Source organism: Rhea pennata, chromosome Z, assembly GCF_028389875.1.
Source record: "Rhea pennata isolate bPtePen1 chromosome Z, bPtePen1.pri, whole genome shotgun sequence".
Classification (NCBI taxonomy): domain Eukaryota; kingdom Metazoa; phylum Chordata; class Aves; order Rheiformes; family Rheidae; genus Rhea; species Rhea pennata.
Genome location: NC_084702.1, coordinates 80,688,571 through 80,709,308, shown reverse-complemented (window position 1 = coordinate 80,709,308; position 20,738 = coordinate 80,688,571). Strand labels below are relative to the sequence as shown.

The 20,738-nt window shown below is 37.4% G+C and overlaps 2 protein-coding genes across 3 annotated transcripts; one reads left to right on the top strand and one right to left on the bottom strand.

The window, feature by feature from the left end:
* Nucleotides 1–1,380: 1,380 nt before the first annotated feature.
* On the bottom strand, nucleotides 1,381–13,704 carry CZH18orf54 (chromosome Z C18orf54 homolog). Of its 2 annotated transcripts, XM_062599937.1 has the most exons (8): nucleotides 13,670–13,704; nucleotides 12,026–12,351; nucleotides 9,045–9,824; nucleotides 7,440–7,587; nucleotides 5,901–6,006; nucleotides 4,306–4,437; nucleotides 2,659–2,732; nucleotides 1,381–2,011 (listed from the first exon to the last, which is right to left on the bottom strand). In XM_062599937.1, exons 2-8 carry the CDS (start codon nucleotides 12,336–12,338, stop codon nucleotides 1,897–1,899), a joined length of 1,668 nt encoding a protein of 555 aa, XP_062455921.1. In that variant the 5' UTR covers nucleotides 12,339–12,351; nucleotides 13,670–13,704; the 3' UTR covers nucleotides 1,381–1,896. The 2 variants fall into 2 exon arrangements, with proteins under 2 accessions (XP_062455921.1, XP_062455922.1); XM_062599938.1 differs by lacking the exons at nucleotides 2,659–2,732; nucleotides 4,306–4,437 and having other exon boundaries at nucleotides 1,901–2,011.
* A 221-nt stretch (nucleotides 13,705–13,925) lies between these two features.
* On the top strand, nucleotides 13,926–20,618 carry STARD6 (StAR related lipid transfer domain containing 6). Its single transcript, XM_062599117.1, has 7 exons — nucleotides 13,926–14,116; nucleotides 14,636–14,729; nucleotides 14,844–14,893; nucleotides 17,660–17,786; nucleotides 18,792–18,909; nucleotides 19,492–19,585; nucleotides 19,942–20,618. The coding sequence occupies exons 2-7, from the start codon at nucleotides 14,640–14,642 to the stop codon at nucleotides 20,093–20,095; spliced, it is 633 nt and encodes a 210-aa protein (XP_062455101.1). The 5' UTR covers nucleotides 13,926–14,116; nucleotides 14,636–14,639; the 3' UTR covers nucleotides 20,096–20,618.
* Nucleotides 20,619–20,738: the final 120 nt, after the last annotated feature.

The following is a 20,738-nucleotide window of genomic DNA, read 5'->3' as shown; positions in this document are numbered from 1 at the left end:
AGCAAGGCTTTTGGCACTGTCTCCCATAACATCCTCCTAGAGAAGCTCAGGAAGTGTGGGTTAGACGAGTGGACAGTGAGGTGGATTGAGAACTGGCTGAAAGGCAAAGCTCAGAGAGTCGTCATCAGAAATACAGAGTCTAGTTGGAGGCCTGTGGCTAGTGGCGTCCCCCAGGGCTCAGTACTGGGTCCCATCCTGTTCACCTTCTTCATCAATGACCTGGATGAGGGGACAGAGTGCCTCCTCTGCAAGTTTGCTGATGATCCCAAGCTGGGAGGAGGGGCTGATACAGCTGAGGGCTGTGCTGCCATTCAGAGAGACCTGGACAGGCTGGAGAGCTGGGCAGAGAGGAACCTCCTGAGGTTCAACAAGGGCAAACGCCGAGTCCTGCACCTAGGGAAAAATAACCCTAGGCACCAGTACAGGCTGGGGGCTGACCTTCTGGAGAACAGCTCTGCAGAGAAGGACCTGGGAGTGCTTGTGCATGACAGATTGACCATGAGCCAGCAATGTGCTCTTGTGGCCAAGAAGGCCAATGGTCTCCTGGGGTGCATTTGGAAGAGTGTTGCCAGCAGGTCGAGGGAGGTGATCCTGCCCCTTTACTCAGCCCTGAGGAGGCCTCATCTCGAGTACTGTGTCCAGTTCTGGGCTCCCCAGGACAAGAGAGGCACAGACCTACTGGAGAGAATCCAGTGTAGGGCTACAAAGATGATCAGAGGGCTGGAGCACCTGCCCTACGAGGAACAGCTGCGAGAGCTGGGCCTCTTCAGCCTGGGGAAGGGAAGGCTGAGGGGGGATCTTACCAATGTGCACAAGTACCTGAAGGGAGGGAGTCAAGAGGATGGGGACAAACTCTTTTCAGTTGTCCCATGTGACAGGACAAGAGGCAACAGGCAGAAATTGAAGCACAGGAAGTTCCGCCTGACCGTGAGGGGGAATTTCTTCCCTGTGAGAGTGACAGAGCACTGGAACAGGTTGCCCAGAGAGGTTGTGGAGTCTCCTTCTCTGGAGATCTTCAAGGCCCGCCTGGATGCAACCCTGTCTAACATGCTCTAGGTGACCCTGCTTGAGCAGGTGGGTTGGACTAGATGATCTCCAGAGGTCCCCGCCAACCATACTGATTCTATGATTCTATTCAACTACACAGCTAAAAATACTTTTCTAGACCTATTTAGGTCCAGTGAAAGATTTGATGAGCTTCAAAGCCAAGAACAAGACCAAGGAAAATGGAAGGGAGATTAGGACTTGCCATGAATATAGTAGAGGTCTGCTAGCAGACCAGTTCAGCTGTCATTTGTTCTTTGCTCCTAAACAGGATGCTTCTAAATGACTGCCCTCTCCCTCCAAAGAATTAGGTCTCAACAGAATGCAAAAGGGAGGCAATGAAAAAACCTTCAGACATTTTCAGATACAAGATATTTGATAAGTGTGCAGTTGGCAGAACAAGCAGCACACGATTATCTGTCATAAAGAACAGCACTGAACATCTTGCCTAATTACATTACCGCTAAACTTTCCTGCTTAACTTTACACACGATACTCAGCTTCCTGTTTCTCATCTGTGCAGTTAAGTGGTGACCAGAACTGACCAAGTAGTTTAATATTTAGAATTTCTTTATAAGGACACAGAGCTTCTTCCATGAAAACATTCACATTACTTTTAATTAAATATTCTTTAAACAGATCTCTCTCATCACATGTTGTTAGATCCTACTGTAACCTCAAATAATAAGTTTTGAAGTAATGAAGGCACAATAATGAGTATATATTTTGAATACTGAATAATCCTTTCTGAGGACAGGTGCTGGTACAGCTTCCAAAAAAAGATTCTCACCAAAGGATAGGCCATCACATTATTTAAATTGCACAATATTAAAGGATTCCTAGGTATCAGCTTCACAGATTACTCATTTTTAACTCTTCTTTATCTTCTTGGTGATCATTAGTTTGCTCCTGCTTGTTACTAGTATCTTCTACAAGACTTTTAAGACGAGACAAATGATGTAAAGCCCTAGATGAGAAAAGATAAAGACTTTCATAACAGTGTACATATAACTACTTACATTAAAAATAATTCTGATTTTTTACTATGAGTTTAACAGTTTGAATGATGTTAGATATAGTTCTCATCTCCAAGTCTAATCGTTGCATTCATTCTGTGTTAGAGATTATAAAATACACTAACATTAAAACAAAAAAAAAAAGCTTTTTCAAATGGATTCAAATACGCTTTCTCAAATGCAGATGCTCACACAAACATGCAGTTTCTATTAAATTATTACAGCAGTGGGTTATTTCATGTAGCATGTTAAGTGCTGCAAAATATGTCAGAAAACATTTTAGTATCAATACTAGAAATTATTGTATTTTTTAATTTATAAAAAAACTTTTATTTAACATTGCCATATGGAACTGGACAGCAATACTGAGATTTGTTGAAAAAATATGCTATATAATCAAAACTTGTTTTCCATTCTGCCTTTTCTTAAACTTATTGTTTCTTTATTCACTTATGATTGTTCACTAGGACTCTGCTGATTTCATATATGGATTATGTTTCTTATCAGTTACTGTTCTCAAGCAATGAAAGTAAGAAAATAGAAAGCAAAAAAACTTTCTGAAACTGAGTGAAAAGTCAGAAAACCAATAGTCACTTACTTCTGAAGAGAATTAGTAACAGGGATCATCTCACTGTCACACAGTTCTAATTCACCATCTGATTTTTCAGAAAGCTTAAAAAAAACCCAAAAAATTGTTAATTGAGGAAGAGAAAGTTAGCTGAATATGACTGTTAGCATGGAATTTTTATACCACTTTTAACTGGATTGTGAACAACTCTATATTGTACAATCTTGAAGTAATTCCGTTTGGGAGGGACCTCAGAAGGTCTCTACCAGCATCTTCTGCTCCAAGCAGGGGCTGTTATCCGATCACATCAGGTTGCTCAGGGCTTTATCCAATCACACCTTGAAAATCTCCAAAGATAGAGACTGCTCAGTGATTTTGAGCAACATATTCCAGTGCTTGATGGCCCTCACAGGGAAAAAAATTTCTTCCCACACTCAGTCTAAACCTCTTGTTTCAATTTATACCTGCTGTCTTTCATCCTTCTACCATGCACAACTTTAGAGAGCCTGGTTCTGTCTTCTTGATACTCTCCTCATAGGCACTGGAAGGCTGTTATTAGTTCCCCCCAAACCTTCGCTCTTCCAGGCTGAACAAGCCCAGTTCCCTCAGCTTCCTATTGTCAGGCAAGTGCTGCAGCCCACTGACCATCTTGGTGGCCCTCCACCACTTTATTGATTTCTCTTGATCCTAAAACCGGATGCCGTATTCCTGATGTGGTCTAATGTGAGCTGGGGAATACAGAGGGACAATCACTTATATGCTGTTAGCCTTTGCTGCCAAGTGTGCTACTGGCTCATGTTTGGCCTGTAGCTATTATGATCACCAGGGACTTTTCAGCAGAGCTGCTCACCAGACAGGTAGTCCCCAGCCTATATTATTGCAAGGGGCTCTTTCTTCCCAGGTGCAAGCCTTGCATTTGCTCTTGTTGAATTTCATGAGGTTTCTGTTGGCCCATTCCCCCAGCCCATATATATATATACATACATATAGATAGATAGATAGATAGATCATTTCATTCACTACTTAGTATGAGCTTTACAAAGTACGTATGATTTAAGAACACATTGTAAGCAACATTACAAAAAAAATTAAAAAGAGATAAAAAAAAGTCCATGAAATCATTTTGAAACTCACGGACCACAAAATACAAACTCACTGATTGTGAAGTAGGCAAGGATACAGCATTTGAGAATGTTTGATTTTTCTAAATATTGCTACATGTCCCTTAAAGCCTAGTATTAGTTGGGATATTATCAGAAGACAACTCATCCAGAATATAGAAATCCATTCAGTGTTATAGCCACTACCATGTACTAGCATGATTGAATGGTCTGAAATGTCGCCATCTTCTGGAGTACAAATACTACTTTCTGCAACACTGCTGAGGCCATCTATCAACATTACTGACCTGCCATAAAATGCCACAGGGAAACAGAACAGATTATAGCAGAGCATAGCACAGAGCTCCTAATTTACAATGGCAGCAACAACAGAAAGCAAGTTGGGCGCAGAAATCTGGAGCATATGTCCCTGATTAAAGTGGAGTTGAATCCTGTGGCAGTATTCTTTGTAAACCAACTGAAATCCTAGCCCATAAAAGGACTAAAAATATTTCTCAGAAATGTAATCAGCGCATCAGTATTGACAAGATACGATATATGGAAACTGATTACTTACTTTTTCAAACTCTTCCTTTTCCTCAGCAATTTTATTCTTGTTTAAACTTTCATGAACTGCTTGAAGGTTAAACAACATTAGCTTTAAAGTTTCAGTTGGTCCATGATGATTACCTCCAGAAAAGGTATTTTCCTAGACCAAAACCCAAAGATTTTGTTCATTTTGCAGTGCACTGATAGTAGTCACACACACACACACACACACACAAAAAAAAAAAAAAAAAAAAAGCTTTGAAAGTTTCCCTGAAACAACTTAATGGCTAATTTCTATGAATGTTTTCTGCTACCTTTTTTTCTTTTTTTAAAAAAAGGTCTATTTATAAATTGCATGTGTAAGGTGCTATGCTATACTAGATTGTCTTAATTTATGCCACTGTATGGTCAGCAAAGTTACTGTGAATATGTACATTTTTAGGAAGATCTGAAGAATTACAGAAAGGCCTCAGCCTTGGTTTGTGTAAAATATTTCAAGAACAGTAAAACTGACAACGTCAATTCCTTGCAATGCTATGAGAGCTTTGGCAGGTGTTTTAACATTTTGTAATTGACAGAAAATGTAACTTTTGTTAATGATTCATATAGGTTTTATTCATGTAATTAGCACCTATATAGTAATTATTCATTCAATGATTTAAAAAATGCAAATTAATTCAAGGTGATAAAATTTATGGATAATCCCAAAATACTTGCACAGGTCTAGAAATGTCTAGTGATCTAGCAGAACCAAGAGAATGGGAAAGACGAAGGATTAAATACAGTGAAGCAATGTTCATCAGACAATATTTTGTCTCATACATATTGTTAGGTTCTGTGTTAGCTCCTTAGGGAAAAAGAAGTATGTGCAACAGTAGAAAGGTTAAAGGAATAATGCTCTGTTTGCTACAGGATGTGGAAAAGGGATATTATAGCAGTTGAGATTCAAGGACAATAGGGCAGAAAATAAAGGAAACCAGGACACAAGTTAATAATATTACATTCAACTAGAATACTGGATTCTCTATCTCAAGAAAGGATAACAGAAATAAAAAGGGTTCATATAATTAAAATGAAAGAGTGAATAATACTAAGATTACCAAGAAGGTGATTAATACGAAAGAATGGGATAAAAATAATAAATACTCTAAAGAGAGTAAATTGAATCTACAATCCAATTCCAAGGCAGCAGCAGGAATAATAAGAAACGTGTTACATAACTTACCTCTTGAACTTGACTCACAGCCTATATGACATCAACAAGGCTATGGAATTAGCAGTATTTAATACATTAATAACAAAAGCCTTTCTTCCTTTACTTGAGGCAGGAAAATTATTATTTAAACAAAACATGGAGTGTAAAACCACTATTAAGCAAAGCATTTTTAGTTGGATTTTTTTTTATTCATAATTGTGATAAAGGGTTAAGATTACAGGGTTTAATAATTGAAGAATTCACCATGCTGAAATACGACCAAAGTAGTATAGTTCGACTTTCTGTTTCATGTATTTCAGTAAGAATGATAACCAGTTCACAGGTGTTCTCATTTTTAATATTTTTAATATTTAATATATCTAATGTGTTTTGGGCACTCTCATCAACAATTACTCATTTTTACTGACCTTACTTTTGTCATTTATACAGTCTTCTAGGAATTCATGAACAATATTTGCTTCAGGGAATCCCGTTTTCTCCTTGTCCTCACAGCACACAGGCACTGGTGATTTGCTGAAGAAACATTAAGGATGCAATGGGGAATAATAACAGGTTTATAAATTAAAAGAATTATTTTAGGATATAGCTCCATACATGGAACTACATACATTGCCTCAACGCAATGCCACAGGGCACTAAATAGTCTCGCCAGCACTTTGGTGCTTGTAATAGAACCAGACAACTTTTTTTTCCAGTTTTGCCAGTATAATCAAAATCTGGGTTGTCATAGAAAAATCAACTGAACAAAAAAGACCATATAAGGACTTCTTTAAAATGCAGCCATCATTTAGTATACATGTATGTTTCTTCTAACACCTGCTAGTCATACATTAGCATTCAACATCCAAAGAAAAATAGTTGCCGTATTCTTGCTGACCTTTAATCCTTCTGTAGTCTCAAAGCTATTCATTTAATTCAAAACAAATAGTTTCATGGAAACAGAAATTAGTGAAGCCTGATTTCCAGTGATGCTCTCCCAGGTGAATATTCTGGTGGCTGGAAGAGGGTTAGATTATTATCCTCTCTCTCAGCAGAAGCTTGAATAGAATCATAGAATCAGTATGGTTGGAAGGGACCTCTGGAGATCATCTAGTCCAACCTCCCTGCTCATGCAGGGTCACCTAGAGCATGTTAGACAGGATTGCATCCAGGCGGGCCTTGAAGATCTCCAGACAAGGAGACTCCACAACCTCTCTGGGCAACCTGTTCCAGTGCTCTGTCACTCTCACAGGGAAGAAATTCCCCCTCACGTTCAAGCGGAACTTCCTGTGCTTCAATTTCTGCCAACAGTACTTCTTCTATTGTCAAATGAAAAAATAATCTTACAAGAATGTATTTTGAGACTTACTCATCTGTAAAATATTGCTAAAGTTAACCATTGGTTCAAAATCTTCTGGGTAAAGGGAAACTGACGGATGGACAATGCAAGTAACTACAAACACCTTCACTTTCATTTTAAAAACAACTAAAGCTATAGGAATTTCTAGTATTGATTTCTAGCATTCTTTGGACCTATAAAATAAACTTTCACTTCCTGAACAGTGGAAATTTCACTCTCAAGAGTGCTCCAAAATTTCCTACGGCCACACTGCTTTTTTTAAAGTACACATCCCACAACTATTAACATGTAGACTCATAAACTATTAAATCTAACATCTTAAGTTCCCTTATTTTTCTCTTGAATTAGTATATTTGTATGTTAATGATATAGAATATAGGAAACACTATTAAAAGCCAACAGTATTCTTCTCAAGATTGTGAAAAAGGGAAAGTAGTGCATGAATGTACTGACCTTGAAATATCAGAAGTTTAGCACTTCAAAGAAATTCAGTTATAAATCTTTTATGTATATACCATAGCACTGTTACTTACAACCTATATACAAAAGCCACTAAATACATTCTGCATTTTCATGAAAAAATATTTAAAAGTTTATGTTTACTTACAAAGCAACTGGAATATTTTCCCACGATCTTTCTGCTTCTAGTATATCCGTTGTAGAAGGACTGTCATCATTTTTCAGAGCATCTGACAAATCTTCAGTTGAACTCTCCAGAGATTTCTCAGTCTTCAAGGTAAGTAGCTCAAGATCTTCTAAAAAATAAAGATACAATATGTCCGACCCTCTTCAAGCTGCCATTATTTCCACATTACTTTCAATTTCATGTTATGCTCAAAGAAAATTACTACAGATGAGTTACAAAGCACTGGAAATATTTTACTGATACTGTAGCCACAACACAGCTCCCTTATCTCGGTATGACAGTATGGCACGTAAATCATCTGTACCAAGTGGAATCTGAAAGGTTCTTGATGGAAGGGTGTCTAAAGTAGTCAAACACTTATTTTCCTAACTTATTTAATACAAATATCATATGCAGCTTTCAACATTTAATGTTTTTAAAGTGCTTTCATGCTGTAGAAAATACAATTAAGACTATTCCACAAAACAAAGTTAAATGTTGCATATTAATACTGGAAATTCATTGGTTAATTTTCCTATTATTTTATATAGGTTTTTGTAATACATGCTTTTACAGATACCTGGGAGAGAAATCATGTGAACATACCCATGCATATCATATAAATAATCACATACAAAATTCACATTTAAAAATAGGTTGAGACAAGCACTCAAAATGACAGATACATTCTCACATATTTTTATATCTATCCTGTTCATGGTTGATTAAAATTTCTGGATGAAAAAAAGTATATAACCACATATTGAAAGCAGCTCATCATGCATACTCAGTAAGGTGTTTACAGGTATGTGCAAATCAGGCTTTTTTTGAATTCATAACATAAGTAATATTTTAATTTTTACATAGAACTTCTGGGAAAAGTGGAAAGATCAATTGTTATAGCTTGCATAACAAAGAAAATATATTTTTATTTTTAAACGCGGGTAAGTGAGGGTAATTGAGTTTTTAACCTCTGATATCAAAGCAAATCTAACCAACATTTCATGATACAAAAATAAGATAGTGTTGGCTGCTACTGAAGAGCAACAGCCTGCTACAAAAAGTGGTTACATCAGAGATTCTCAAAGTCTTTACATAAATCGAAGGCACTGGATAACCTAAATAAACGGCTTACAAGTATCTCCTGCTGACTGTGTAAAATAGGGGGAAAGACTGCATGATAAATGATACTTCTCAGCAATTTGGCAGATTCATTTACACTATGTTTAGGAATCTCTCTCTTCCAAGTCTACACTTCATATAATTTATTTCAGTGCTTGAAATTCTATTAAAATATTTGGAATTACTGTTATTATCTTACAATAAGGTGTTAAATATGCTACTATAATAAATATTCTTTGCTGTAAAGGGATGCTTAAGTATTAATTTATATATGAAAACTTGAAGTATAGCAGCTGTTCAACTACAACTAGTGCTTTTAATCATTTGTCAAAGATGGGAGCAAACAAATCTACTGTACAGTGCAGTCCAACTAATATAAGTAGTGTTGTGATGTAAAAAATGAACACCTCTTTATTTATACACATCCTCAAAAATTCAAAAACAAGTTTTGTGAAATATATTTACCTCTGAATGGCTGTTTCATGTGTCTTGAAAAGGAGTTATGAAATTGGAAGTATGAGTCTGGACTGTGATAGTCATAACTTTCTGCTACTTCGTTATCACCTATTAGATCCAGGCAACTATTATGTTCAAAAAAATGAGAATGATCTTTATCCATGGAGTGTCTCTTTTTCAAGATTGCAGAAGTTTGTGAAGAGGAAGCTTCGTGTTGTGTATTAAAAGTTTGACCATTACTTTCACTAGCTGAATCAGAAAAAAGGTTATGACTGCTAAGCCAGACTGGGTATTGAAAATTTGGAATACTACTTATCCCTGATACACTTAAGTTAGATTTCCCACTAGTAAGCCATCTTGGGTAATTCTTAACAGGAAAAGCACTAGAGTTCTCTTCAAAAGACAAGGCTCTTGGGTTTTCTTTAGAAGAGACAGAATTGTACTTATGAGATGCACGTATGCTGTGCTTCTTTTTGCTGACGTTTTTGTATAGCTTCTGATTAGCAACAGGTTTGTCATTCTCTTGGAGACAGAAATCCTTTTCAGAACTAAGTGATGAGATTTGGTACGGGTAGAAAGCAGACTTTTTAAGTGACTGCCTATTCCATTCACTACTTTGATGCTTCGATTTAAAAAGACTGCACTGGACAACGGGCAGAGATCCATCTGCTGGAAATGCTAATAGGTCATCTGTCGTGAGACTGATCAAGTCTGGGTCACACTCAGTCCTCCTTCTGCAGGATGAAGCAGCAGAACCTAACCCTGCATGCTGATTGAAGTCCTCCAACACTGAAAAATAAAGACATTTTACATGAATTGCTAAACTTCAAGCATATCAAAAGAATATATTTGTAAGATACAAAATGAAGTAACAATTTAATGTCTGAGTGCATTGTTTACTTGAGGGTACTGAATTCCAGTTTTTGCAAGAGTGGTTACATTTCTAATCAGAATTGTGAGAGATATTGAGCAGCTGAAATTTACCCCTCCTTTTATAGTACTCAAAATTTAAAGTTTTTTTATATATTCTATTCTTACTGTATTTTTATTTCACCTTAATCTTAAGTGCTCAATGCCTGTCTCTCTACCTGATCCTGATGCAGTTATAAATATAACTGGCATTAAAAAAAAAAAAAAAAACAAAAAACCCACCAACCACCCACTTCTTCAAGCTACCCACTCCCCAAGAGCCTTCCTACATTTTCTTCTTAGGATCACACACATTTGAAAAATCTGAATTTTCTATTTGCAATTAGGAAACCAACTTCCTGAGCTAATAAACTTCTCTGATCTATCATGAACAAAAAAAAGGGGTTTCCTAAAGTGCAACATTATACCATTTTTCTGAAACCTTGGTTTTAAGCACAAAGGTAATTTGTATAACCGATTATTTTGCCTCTAACGCATATAAAATTACTATTACAAGATAAACAAACATTTTAAAGATTAATTAAACATCAGTTTAATTTGTAGTTTTTTAATTGTCCTTGGACTGGCAACTTAGCTAACATTCTAATGAAGAAAAAGCAAATCTCTAACAAATGTAATCATGTAACAGCATGATTTATGTTGGACAATAAATTCATGTGGAGTTCTACAATCACATAACAACTCCTCACAAGAACACATGACTCTCCACATATCTAATGCAGCAAATTTACTACAGAAAAAGATAACTATAAGCAATAACATGTAAGCCAATTAGCCAGCTAATGGGCTCCTAAACTCATTTTATGATCCTGCAGAAAATTACATACTATATAAGATTAGGCCTGGATGATTTTTAGGGAAGAATTATAGCATCAAATCCTTATTTTTACTGAATATACTTTGATTCACAAAAATAGGTTTTCCTCAGCTATTAGCTGGAAGTTTTTTTTTCCCTCACTTTCACTTTAATATCACAAACAGAAATCTGTGTACAGCAGACTTCTATAATGCACAAAATATACATGCAGCTAGTTAACAGGGGTGAAGTTAATGAAACTTCAGGGAAGAATAACAGAGAAGCTTCAGTGTAATGTATGAAGAGATGATGTTTTTACAGAACAGCTTCTCAGTTATAATTAGAACACTTATTCTTGTTTGGATTATCAGTCAAACTTAATTAGAGGATGATTTATATTACAAAGTCATTCTTTGGAAAGCTATATTGATGAGAGGAAGAAGAGAAAGGTATGAAACAAGAGGAAAATTACAGGCTAAAAAAAGAAAAAAAATAATAATACAAGTACGCTATCAAAACTGTCCCTGTCAATGCAACTTGGGAAGTGTCCTTTTCCAGGTATAAAATTTCTCTGTACTTAGGGCACTGCTATTTTAGATGTAATGGAGAAAGTATTTTCAGCATAAATTAGCTCAGGTACAGTTATTTACCCTCAATCTTCTTATACAAGATTAAATAGTTAAATAGATATCCATTAATTCAAGCCAAGTAATAATTGTAAAAGCAAATTCAAACCCATTTAAGTTTGCTCTTAGTTTCAGTTAGTTTAGACTTCAGGCCAAATAAGTACATTCAGTACAGAACAATAAATAAGGAGAAAATTTTGTTTTAATTCCTGGAGGCAAAGCAGGACTTAAAGAAACCCTTTCCATTAATTAGAATCTGGTGCTACTTATTCTAGCAAGGGAACTAGTTTTTTTTTTTTTTTTTTTGTCAAGACTCAAGTGAGTTTTTGGCATACATTCACATATAGAAAATGCATTTTCTATTCCAAACTCTGGAATTTATCATTGCATATATGAGTATGGTCATACGCTCTGTATCTTTCAACAATCCACTAAGTACTTACAAAAAAAGAATCACAGAGAATAACAAATATTGCTAACCATGACCAAACACCATTTACTATGCCACATTTTTGCATCCAGTTGTGCAGAAAATACTCCTTCACTAAAACTCAGCTGATACAAGTCAAGCAATTGCAATACTATCAGCAATGACAAAATGACAAACAGTAAACACCAGCCCTTATTAAAAGACATACCATATCTTTCTTTGGTACGAGGTTTTGAAAACCCACTACGTTTGGGAGTGCTTTGACTTATGCAGATTTTTCCAGTGCTTATTTCTGAAGATACAAGACTTAGATCAAAATCTTCAATATATGCCTCCAGAGCCTCAGAGGCAGAGCTGTAAAGCTTGTCCTTATAGTGAATCACGCTATTTGAGTACGGATTATTGTTGTCAATGCTGTAGCCTGCTAGCAGGGAAGATATTGTTGAGTCAGGAGAGTTGACACTTAATTTTTTCATGGAGCTTGCCATAACTTTTATCCAGCTATTAGAATTTCCACTCATCCTTCTAAGCAGTCTAAATGAAGAGAGAGAAAAAAATGTAGATGATCAGTACAATTGAATTTCCTTGTCATAAACTGTAAAATATCTATGATTTTTAGCTTTCATGCAAGATTTATTATTTTCCTAAAAATTACTATTTAGCTTCTCAGATTGCTGCTCTTCAATTAAGTTTGTCATACACGTGTCACCACTGGAAAACTAAAAGGCAGAAAATAAAGCCTCCAAAAAAAGGTAACAGTAGGGAGGCTCTTCTTAGATAGTGACATTAATGGTGGCAAAAAAAATATAAGAGGAACCTTGTTAATCTGTTTTTGCAAGAATGGCATTTTACATTAGAAACTGCTGACATTTGTCATCAAACATACAAGTTGGGAAAAACATGCTGAAATATCATAAGCTTTGATTTCAGAACCAGCCCAAGAGACTAGTGTTCATGCACAAAAATAGAAATAAGCAAAAAAAAAGCTATAGATACTACAAAAACAAAATGGCCAGTTGAATATAACAGGGTAGAAAGACATAATTTTTGCACATATTTTATATAACCGGAAACAGGAATTCATATCAAGGACTTTTACAGGATGCACGGGTGGCTTACATGGAATGCAACCCATAGAAGGATTTAAAATTACTCCATCTGTGCAATTATCAGTCAAGCCAATGCAAGTTGGCTTTATAGCCCCACAAATTGCAAATTGAGGAGTTTTTGGCACAGGCTGGTTCTAAATGCTGCAGTCAGGTTTTTCAGGGCCATTGGAAGAAACCTGTAGTTTATTTCCTCCCTGTAGGTAAAATCCCCTGCCAGGAAATAATCAAGGTGTTGAAGAGACATGATGTAACAAGGAAGAAAGATTACTTTTATTATAACAGCATCACACGCACACGAGGATCATTGTGCAAACACAGCGTAAGGATTTATTGATTCAGCTGTGCAAAGGATAAAAAAGGAGGCGGGGGGGGAGAGAGACTCTCAATAAACGCTGGTTTTAATAACAAGCTATGGCGTAACTACTCAAAACACCGAAACCTCAGCAGCCGCGACCCACTCCCCGCCGCGCCTGCCGCCGAAGTGGCCCCGTAGGACAGCCGAGGAGGCGGGCAGGACAGCGGGCTCCAGCGCTGCGGTTAGTCACCACAGAGGCCCAGCCGCGGCGGCACCCCGCCGCCCTCCCTCCCCCCGCCGCCATTTCCCTGACGACCTGCAGGGAGCGGGGGGAACTCCCAAACTGTCACAACCCCACCAAGGTACGAAAGTAAGAAGGTACGCAGCTCCGCCCACCGCTGCTGCCGCCACCGCCCTGGCTTCCAGCTCGCTGCCGCCGCCCTCGTACCCGCTCGGGAGCGCCAGGCACCGGCGCCGCCCCACAGTGGCCGCTCAGCCGCACTTGCCGCGCAGCGGTTTGAAGGTAGCGCGCCACTCTCCAAAATGGCGGCGCGCGGGCGCAGCGGCAGCCGCGCGGCCTTGTGGGAGTCGTAGTGCGAGCGCCGCGGGCTCCGCCGCGCCGCGCCGCACGTCGGGACTACAGTTCCCAGCATGCCTCGCGCGGGAGGGGGCCGGGAAGGGGGGGGGGGCAGGGCGTCACTGCCCGCCGCGCTCCTCTGAGGTGGCCGTGAGGCAGCGCGGCGGCCGTGGTGGGCTGGCGTTCCCGGCGGCCGCCCTTGGGCCGCCTGAAGTTAGCTCTGTGAGCGGGAAACGAGCCCAGAACCGCCGTCGAAACCTCTTATGACAAAGAGCTCGCTGGCAGAGAGTACACCCGTCGGCAGGAGAGGGTGGCGAGGTGAGAAGCGCCGGGCAGGGCCGTGCGACGCTGGCGGGGCGCAGTACAGCCCACAGAGATCACGGGGGGAAGCTCGGTGCCAGGAAAGACCTGCGCTGCGCCCTTCGCGAGCCGCACCGCGGCTTCTGTGACACGCGCTGTCCACAGACCCGCTGGCAAATCTTTGCAGCATCAGGGCCTCGGGTGATGAACTGCATAAGCAAAGGTAGTTTTAACGTGGAGTAACGTTGGGTGTAACGCGAACAGCGTCTCATGAGACGTATAGTTCAGTATCAAGACCTGCTCCAGTAGCTACTTCTCAGGACAAAATATGCATGAAAACTCAGTTATAGTTTTGTTTAAATAAGGGCTCTCTTTTCCTGAAATGTTACACGATGGATAGGGAGTAGTTGATTTGATAGAAATACTCAGTTCATTGAAGCATGTGGAAAGAATTCAGGGATAAGCTCGGTGTTTTTTTTTCACTCTCTGAGAAGTGCTTTTGTCACATGCCAACAAATTGCTTTTAAATCTTTACAGATAAATGGACTATAAGAAAATTACGGATGAAGTTGCAAAAAAAATTTTATCATACAACCAAGATACTTCAGGATGGAGAGTGATAAAAGTTTCAGTAAGAAAATACTAATTGTTTATGAAGTTATTTTTTTATATCCATTTTGATGTAAAAATTAGTTGAATACTTTTTATCAACTCCAAACTTACTATTTTCCTTTTCTCTTTTGAGAAAAATATTACGGTTGCTTCAAAGCCTTCAAAAGAGTATTCAGGAAACATGTAAGTATTTACATTTTGTTTGTCATTGTGATGAATTCAAACTTAAGTTTTTAATAGTGACACCTAAGACCTGAATGGAAAACCTAATCATAATCTAGCTGTCTTAAAACTATTAAGTTACATTTTGTTAGCTGTGGGAAAGAAGTTGTGCTAATGTCAGCCACGGTGCTGGAATAGAGAAGAGATGGGTTTCCCAAATAATTTTTGAAAGTACCATGAAAGTTAAATGTTGAATAACAGTTATTATTATGGAATAAGTAAATATGGAGTCACAGTTTTGGCCTAAAGTTGGTAGCTCTTCCTAGCAGGAACTTTCTGTTCAAACCACTACATTTCAGCTTCCCTTTTCGCCTTTTTATCCTTATGAAATGACTGATTTCACACATGTAAACATACATTCTCACTCTCCCTTATCTGTCCTTATTCTGCCCTTCTTTCCAGCATCTGAAATGGAATACATTGTATCAGAGATGAGAGGCTCAGGAGCAGCAGCTTTATCTGTCCTTTCTTCTCCTGAGCTATGAATTCTGTGCAGCTTTTGTTAAGCAGCTGGATTTGGCCCAAAGAGTGGAGTTAGGTGAGGCAGACTAGGCTGGTTCTCACTGCTTGCTGTCACTGATGTAAGTTGGTGTTGCTTGCAATCCTGTACTCTTCTTCCTTACCCCTCTTCTGGCTCTGCAGTCTTGCTTCTCATTTGTGCTGGCTGAAGCACTCTGCTGATCCCTTAGTGACCAGAGAGAAAAAAAAATAATCACCCAGAAGAGAAGTGTTTGAAAAGGGAAGAAAAGAGACACTTATGATACGTCCTGAGCTTCTCTTTTTTTTTAAAAAAAAATGCTCATTGGTTATTCAGTTATGTGAAATATCAATCTAGACAGATATTCAGTAAAGACAATTTGCATCTGATATTTCTTTTATTCTGAATATGATATGTTCCTGGCTAGTGGCATTCTAAATCCAGAAATCTTGCTCTTTTTTTTCTTTTTTTCTGAAGGTTTCTACAACAAAGCTATTCACTTCAGAAGTCAGTGCTGTATCACTAGCATTACTGAAGAATTATACTCTGGTATTATAATGAGAAATAGCTGTAATATTTTATTAGAATATGCTAAAAGTATTGTTATTTTAATAGAAATTTGTATACATTAGAAGTGATATTATTTGTTCTCCTACTTAAGATCTTATCCCAATACAGGTAAATACAAACAAGCAAGAGTCCAGATGCTTAGAATTCTTTGCCAAACCTGTTTCCGTGGAAGAATAAAATACATGATAGTCCCAATCAGACACACAGCCATTTTTAGCTTTAAGTAGATATGTCTGTAGTAAGTTCTTTGCAGTTAGAAGGATCATCATGGTGCTTTCTGCCTTTTTGTTTGGGAAGCACTAAATCTGTAATTTATGTTAATTTTTTGTAAAAATCTTTATATGACATACATTAGGAAGCTGTATTGGTCCTTAGCATGTCTTACGAAGTAGTATCAGCTGCTTCTGGGAGCAAAAGTAGGGCTGTTCCAATTTCCAGTTGGAACTTGGATGTTTATTAACTACGTATTGCCGGTGTCAGTTTCCTTTTAATTGACAGGAGTATTAACAGTTTGCTCTATTAGTTAACAGAAGTCAATAGTCAATACTATCTGGTAGTGAAAAACAATGCAAATCTTGGCTTCAATCAGGTGAAGTGCCCTTTCTTTTATTCTAGCAATTGTATTTTTCAGAGGCCTTGCATAGAGGAAACCCTTCTGATAAACGACTCGTACTGAGTTTAGGAGAGAAGATATAACAGGATGGAGGCAAGAGCTGCTCACGAGATTGGTAAACATGATAAGTTCATGGCAGCTGTGGAAATAAAGGGTGTACCCGTATATTAACATGGCTGATTTTAACTGGCTCTGCCACAGCTTACATTCCCTGCTTTCAGTAGACATTAACATGTTTTCTATCATCATCTGTACCTGTTGTAGGTACTGGAGAATCAAGTTTTTGGAGTGGGCATATACACCCACACTGCACTCACTCCAACAAGGTGGAAAGTGGTGACAAGTTGCTGCAGAGTGGAGATAATTTTACAAGGCCCCTGTATTTGGTCTTAAATTTGTTTTTTCTTCACTTTTCCTGACTTACATTCATACATCATCAGGGTCTGTACATACAGTTTCATGAAAACTCTGTAAGCATGGTCTCTCTCTGAGCACATCTGTGTTCATGCAGCATCCTTCACCTTTGAGTATAATTGCTGCCCGTAAGTGCTTACAGCAATGATTCACAGTTTCTCTGGAAACTAGGTGTGAGAGCAGTCGGTGTTAGTGAGTAGTTGCCAGAATTGCAAGAGCTATCTGTTTCCTTATTGGGGCCCTGTTTCCGCCCTTTGAACTCCCCAGAGGATTATGGACAAAAGTTAGAGAAATGCCAGAATAGGCTATAGTTTACAAGTCTTCTCACTGTTTATTATCAATGGATTTTGAAAGTATCCATTTTGAAAAAGATAATTAATGGGTGAATTTTGTTACATGTATTTGATTTAACAGGTTCCTATCTAATAGTTCACAATAAAAAAATCATTTAAAATGAGTGGTGTCAAGAATGCAATGCTCTCGGAAAGAGTTACAGAATAAGTATTTTTATTATTATTTGAAGTTTTTTTTCAATCCAGCAAGTGCTTTACCTCATTATAGCCTGGCATACCCAACTGTTAAATTATTGAATAGCTTCTTTTTCCATTTCACAAATATGAATTAATTTGTTTTTGTTTCTTAAAAAACCTAGATACCGTGGAGAAGGGATAATTAAGGAAGTCCCTAGTAAAATTATTCCTTTCATGTATCTTCCTGAATATCGAAACAAATGGGACAAAGCATTACAATCTTACAAGCTGTTAGAAAAGATTGATCAGGTAATAGAATAATTTTTTTTTTAACTGTTTCTGTCTGAATTGTGGTGATTAAAAAGACCTCTACTGGTACAGAGAAGCTAGAGTCTCTAGGCTTTCAATATGAATATAGTGTAGCTTGGTAAAAGCTTTTCATTTCTAAATGTGCTAGCTGATGTGAGATAAGCATGAATTGTGCCCCTCCCTTTAGGAGTTAAATATTCATTATGAAACAAATAACCTTGAATATGTCAAGAAATGAGAGGATGGAAAATATCAGAAGTCTCCATTAAGTGTAGAATGAGACAAAATCACACCAAAATCACACTCTCAGAGTTAATGTGGTTAACACAAATTTAAAAAAACACTCTTCTGGCTTGTTAGAAGCTAGGATGTTTGATAATATATCAGGATAGAAATTTGAAGAGGGAGAGAAGTAAAGTAGGAGTTTGAAAAGCTAAATATACAATTACCTATAATCTCTGGAAAATATGAACAACTTCAGGGCTACTTGAGTATACTTGATTGTATTTGCATAGGAAAAACAGGTTAACTTTTATACGAACACAGTTATCATAGACATGAATTAGATTACACTCTGCAGAATCTACTGGTACATTCATTCACTTCTCTGCTTTTTTTGGAACTGGTTAGTTTTAAAAACAGTCAAACTATGGATCTTTGTCTTAGAATGTAGCATACCATCTAGCATATATATTTTAATGCAAGTTAGTATCTGTGGCAATAGAATGTCTAATATGCACATTTTGAGCTTTTTTATGCACATATGATATTCCCTCTCTCAAATCCCAGTCACAGGAATGGCAATCCCAGCACTCTGGAAAATCACTTTCATGGAGGTGATGTGTTAGTTCAGCACTAACTGGACATAAGAACTGTCTTTTTATGCTAACAGATAAATCCAATTTTTGTCACATTCTCATTCATCATATAATGCTGCTCTTGCCAGATAACTAAAACTTGGCTTCTTACCTGTTAATTCAACAAATTACATTTATTTACTTGTAGGATACTGGCATATATCACAGTGTAACAAACAGTTATGGCATGGGACTGATTTCATCAAGAGATTTTGTTGACTTGGTGCATGTTAAACCCTATCCTGGTGGTATCCTTACAACTAACTGTAAGTTTTACTTAACTAATGCATGTTTATATGTTTTGGCTGCATTCTGGAAATCTTAATATAAATTGTTATCCACTTAGTTCTGCAGCCCAGTCCCAGTATACAGTACTTGCTCCATGTATGGTCTCACTGAATTAAATATTAACAATCCCCAAACCCAATTTTTAAAAAAATTTTAATACTGCAGCTACCAAAATTGATCTTCAAATAGTGTTGTTTATTCTGCTAGCATAATAAGCTATTAACACATCTGCTAACAAATGGACTCCTTTTTTCAGAGCTCAATCACAACTCAGCATTAGGTATATGTAAACGCATCTCAATGGTGATACTTTTGGGTATACCTGCCCAAACATCTGTAGACATTTTTACATATATTGAATTACTTACACAAGTATTTAGTGTTGTTTAGGTATTTTGTCTACAGAATAAAATTGCTAAATGCCCTGCTGATCATGTTGTGAGACTTCTTTTGTACTATCCCATTTCTGGAGTAGCATGTTTTAAAAACGTTCTTCTCGAGTTGCAATTGATATATAAAAAATAACTAATTTGATGTTACCTTTTTATGTGGTGATACAGCTGTCAGCGTGGAATATTCAAGATGCCCTCCAACTCCTCCTTGTGTCCGTGGCTATAACAATCCTTGTGGGTATGTGTGTTCACCCTTGCCAGAGTAAGTGTTTAAATTCCCCTTGTGTTATTATCCTTGATTATTCAGTTAGCTTCTCTATGCAAAACTTAATAAAAGCCACACAAGAGTTTTCTTCCCCTGAACTATAACTATCTCAATAAACTTCAGTTTCCTGGAGGTCAGTGTTTTGGCTCAGACACTTTTTTTGAAACTAGGGAACCTCATGAGCCTCATAATAATAGCTTAAGTTCATGTCATTGGAACTTCATCCATAATTCATTCTTTTGTGTTAGTAATGGTATTTCAGAGATGGATTATAAATCATAGCTTGCATCTCAGTAAGTTCAGAAGCAAGAGAAATGAGGATTAATTGAAGGCTTCTGTTCTTTTCATCATAGGAATCCAGAGCATTCTAAGCTAGTTGTATTTATCCAGCCAGAATTAGGAGGAATGCTTCCCTACTCTGTGGTGGAGACAGCAATACCTACTACTCTCATAAATTTAATCACTGAAACAAGAGCTGGACTGAAAGGTTTGAAAGACCATAATTAAACAGAAGTGAAAAATAATATGCACTTATGCTATATGCGTCTTTTATCTGAATTCATTTTTAATGGAGGATGAAGTTTAGCATTTTAATTGTGGTTTATGTGGAAATGTGTAAAGCTTTATCTGTTAAATATTAAATCATGAACACTAGTTTTTTCTGCTCTTGGGAATGATGTCAGAATTTACACTGAAGTGCCATCAAAAATACAGGATGTAGCTTTCAATGTAATCAAGTGATGTTCTGTAGTATTTTTGCACTTTAATATATAGTTATGTGAGAAGATGGTGATGTAAAGTACAGCAATGTTAAAATATAGTAGTCAAAAATATTTTGCCATAGCTTTAAACACGTTTTGATAATTTTTTTACCTCAAAAGCAAGCATCCTGCATACTAGAGACTTTAAACATGTTTCTTATTACAAATGTGTAATAGCAATTAGCAACTATTTCAGTGTTTTAGAATTAAACATCCAAAGAGTATTAAGATTTCAATTATATGGCATCTTATTAAAAGCTGCTCTGTAACTCAGTTGTGTCATTTCATGAGTCCTGAACACCTACAGTCAATTTTCTTATGCTGCACGCTGTCCAGGAACATCCTGATGATATAATGTATTTATAACTAATGCTTCCAGCCTTACTCCC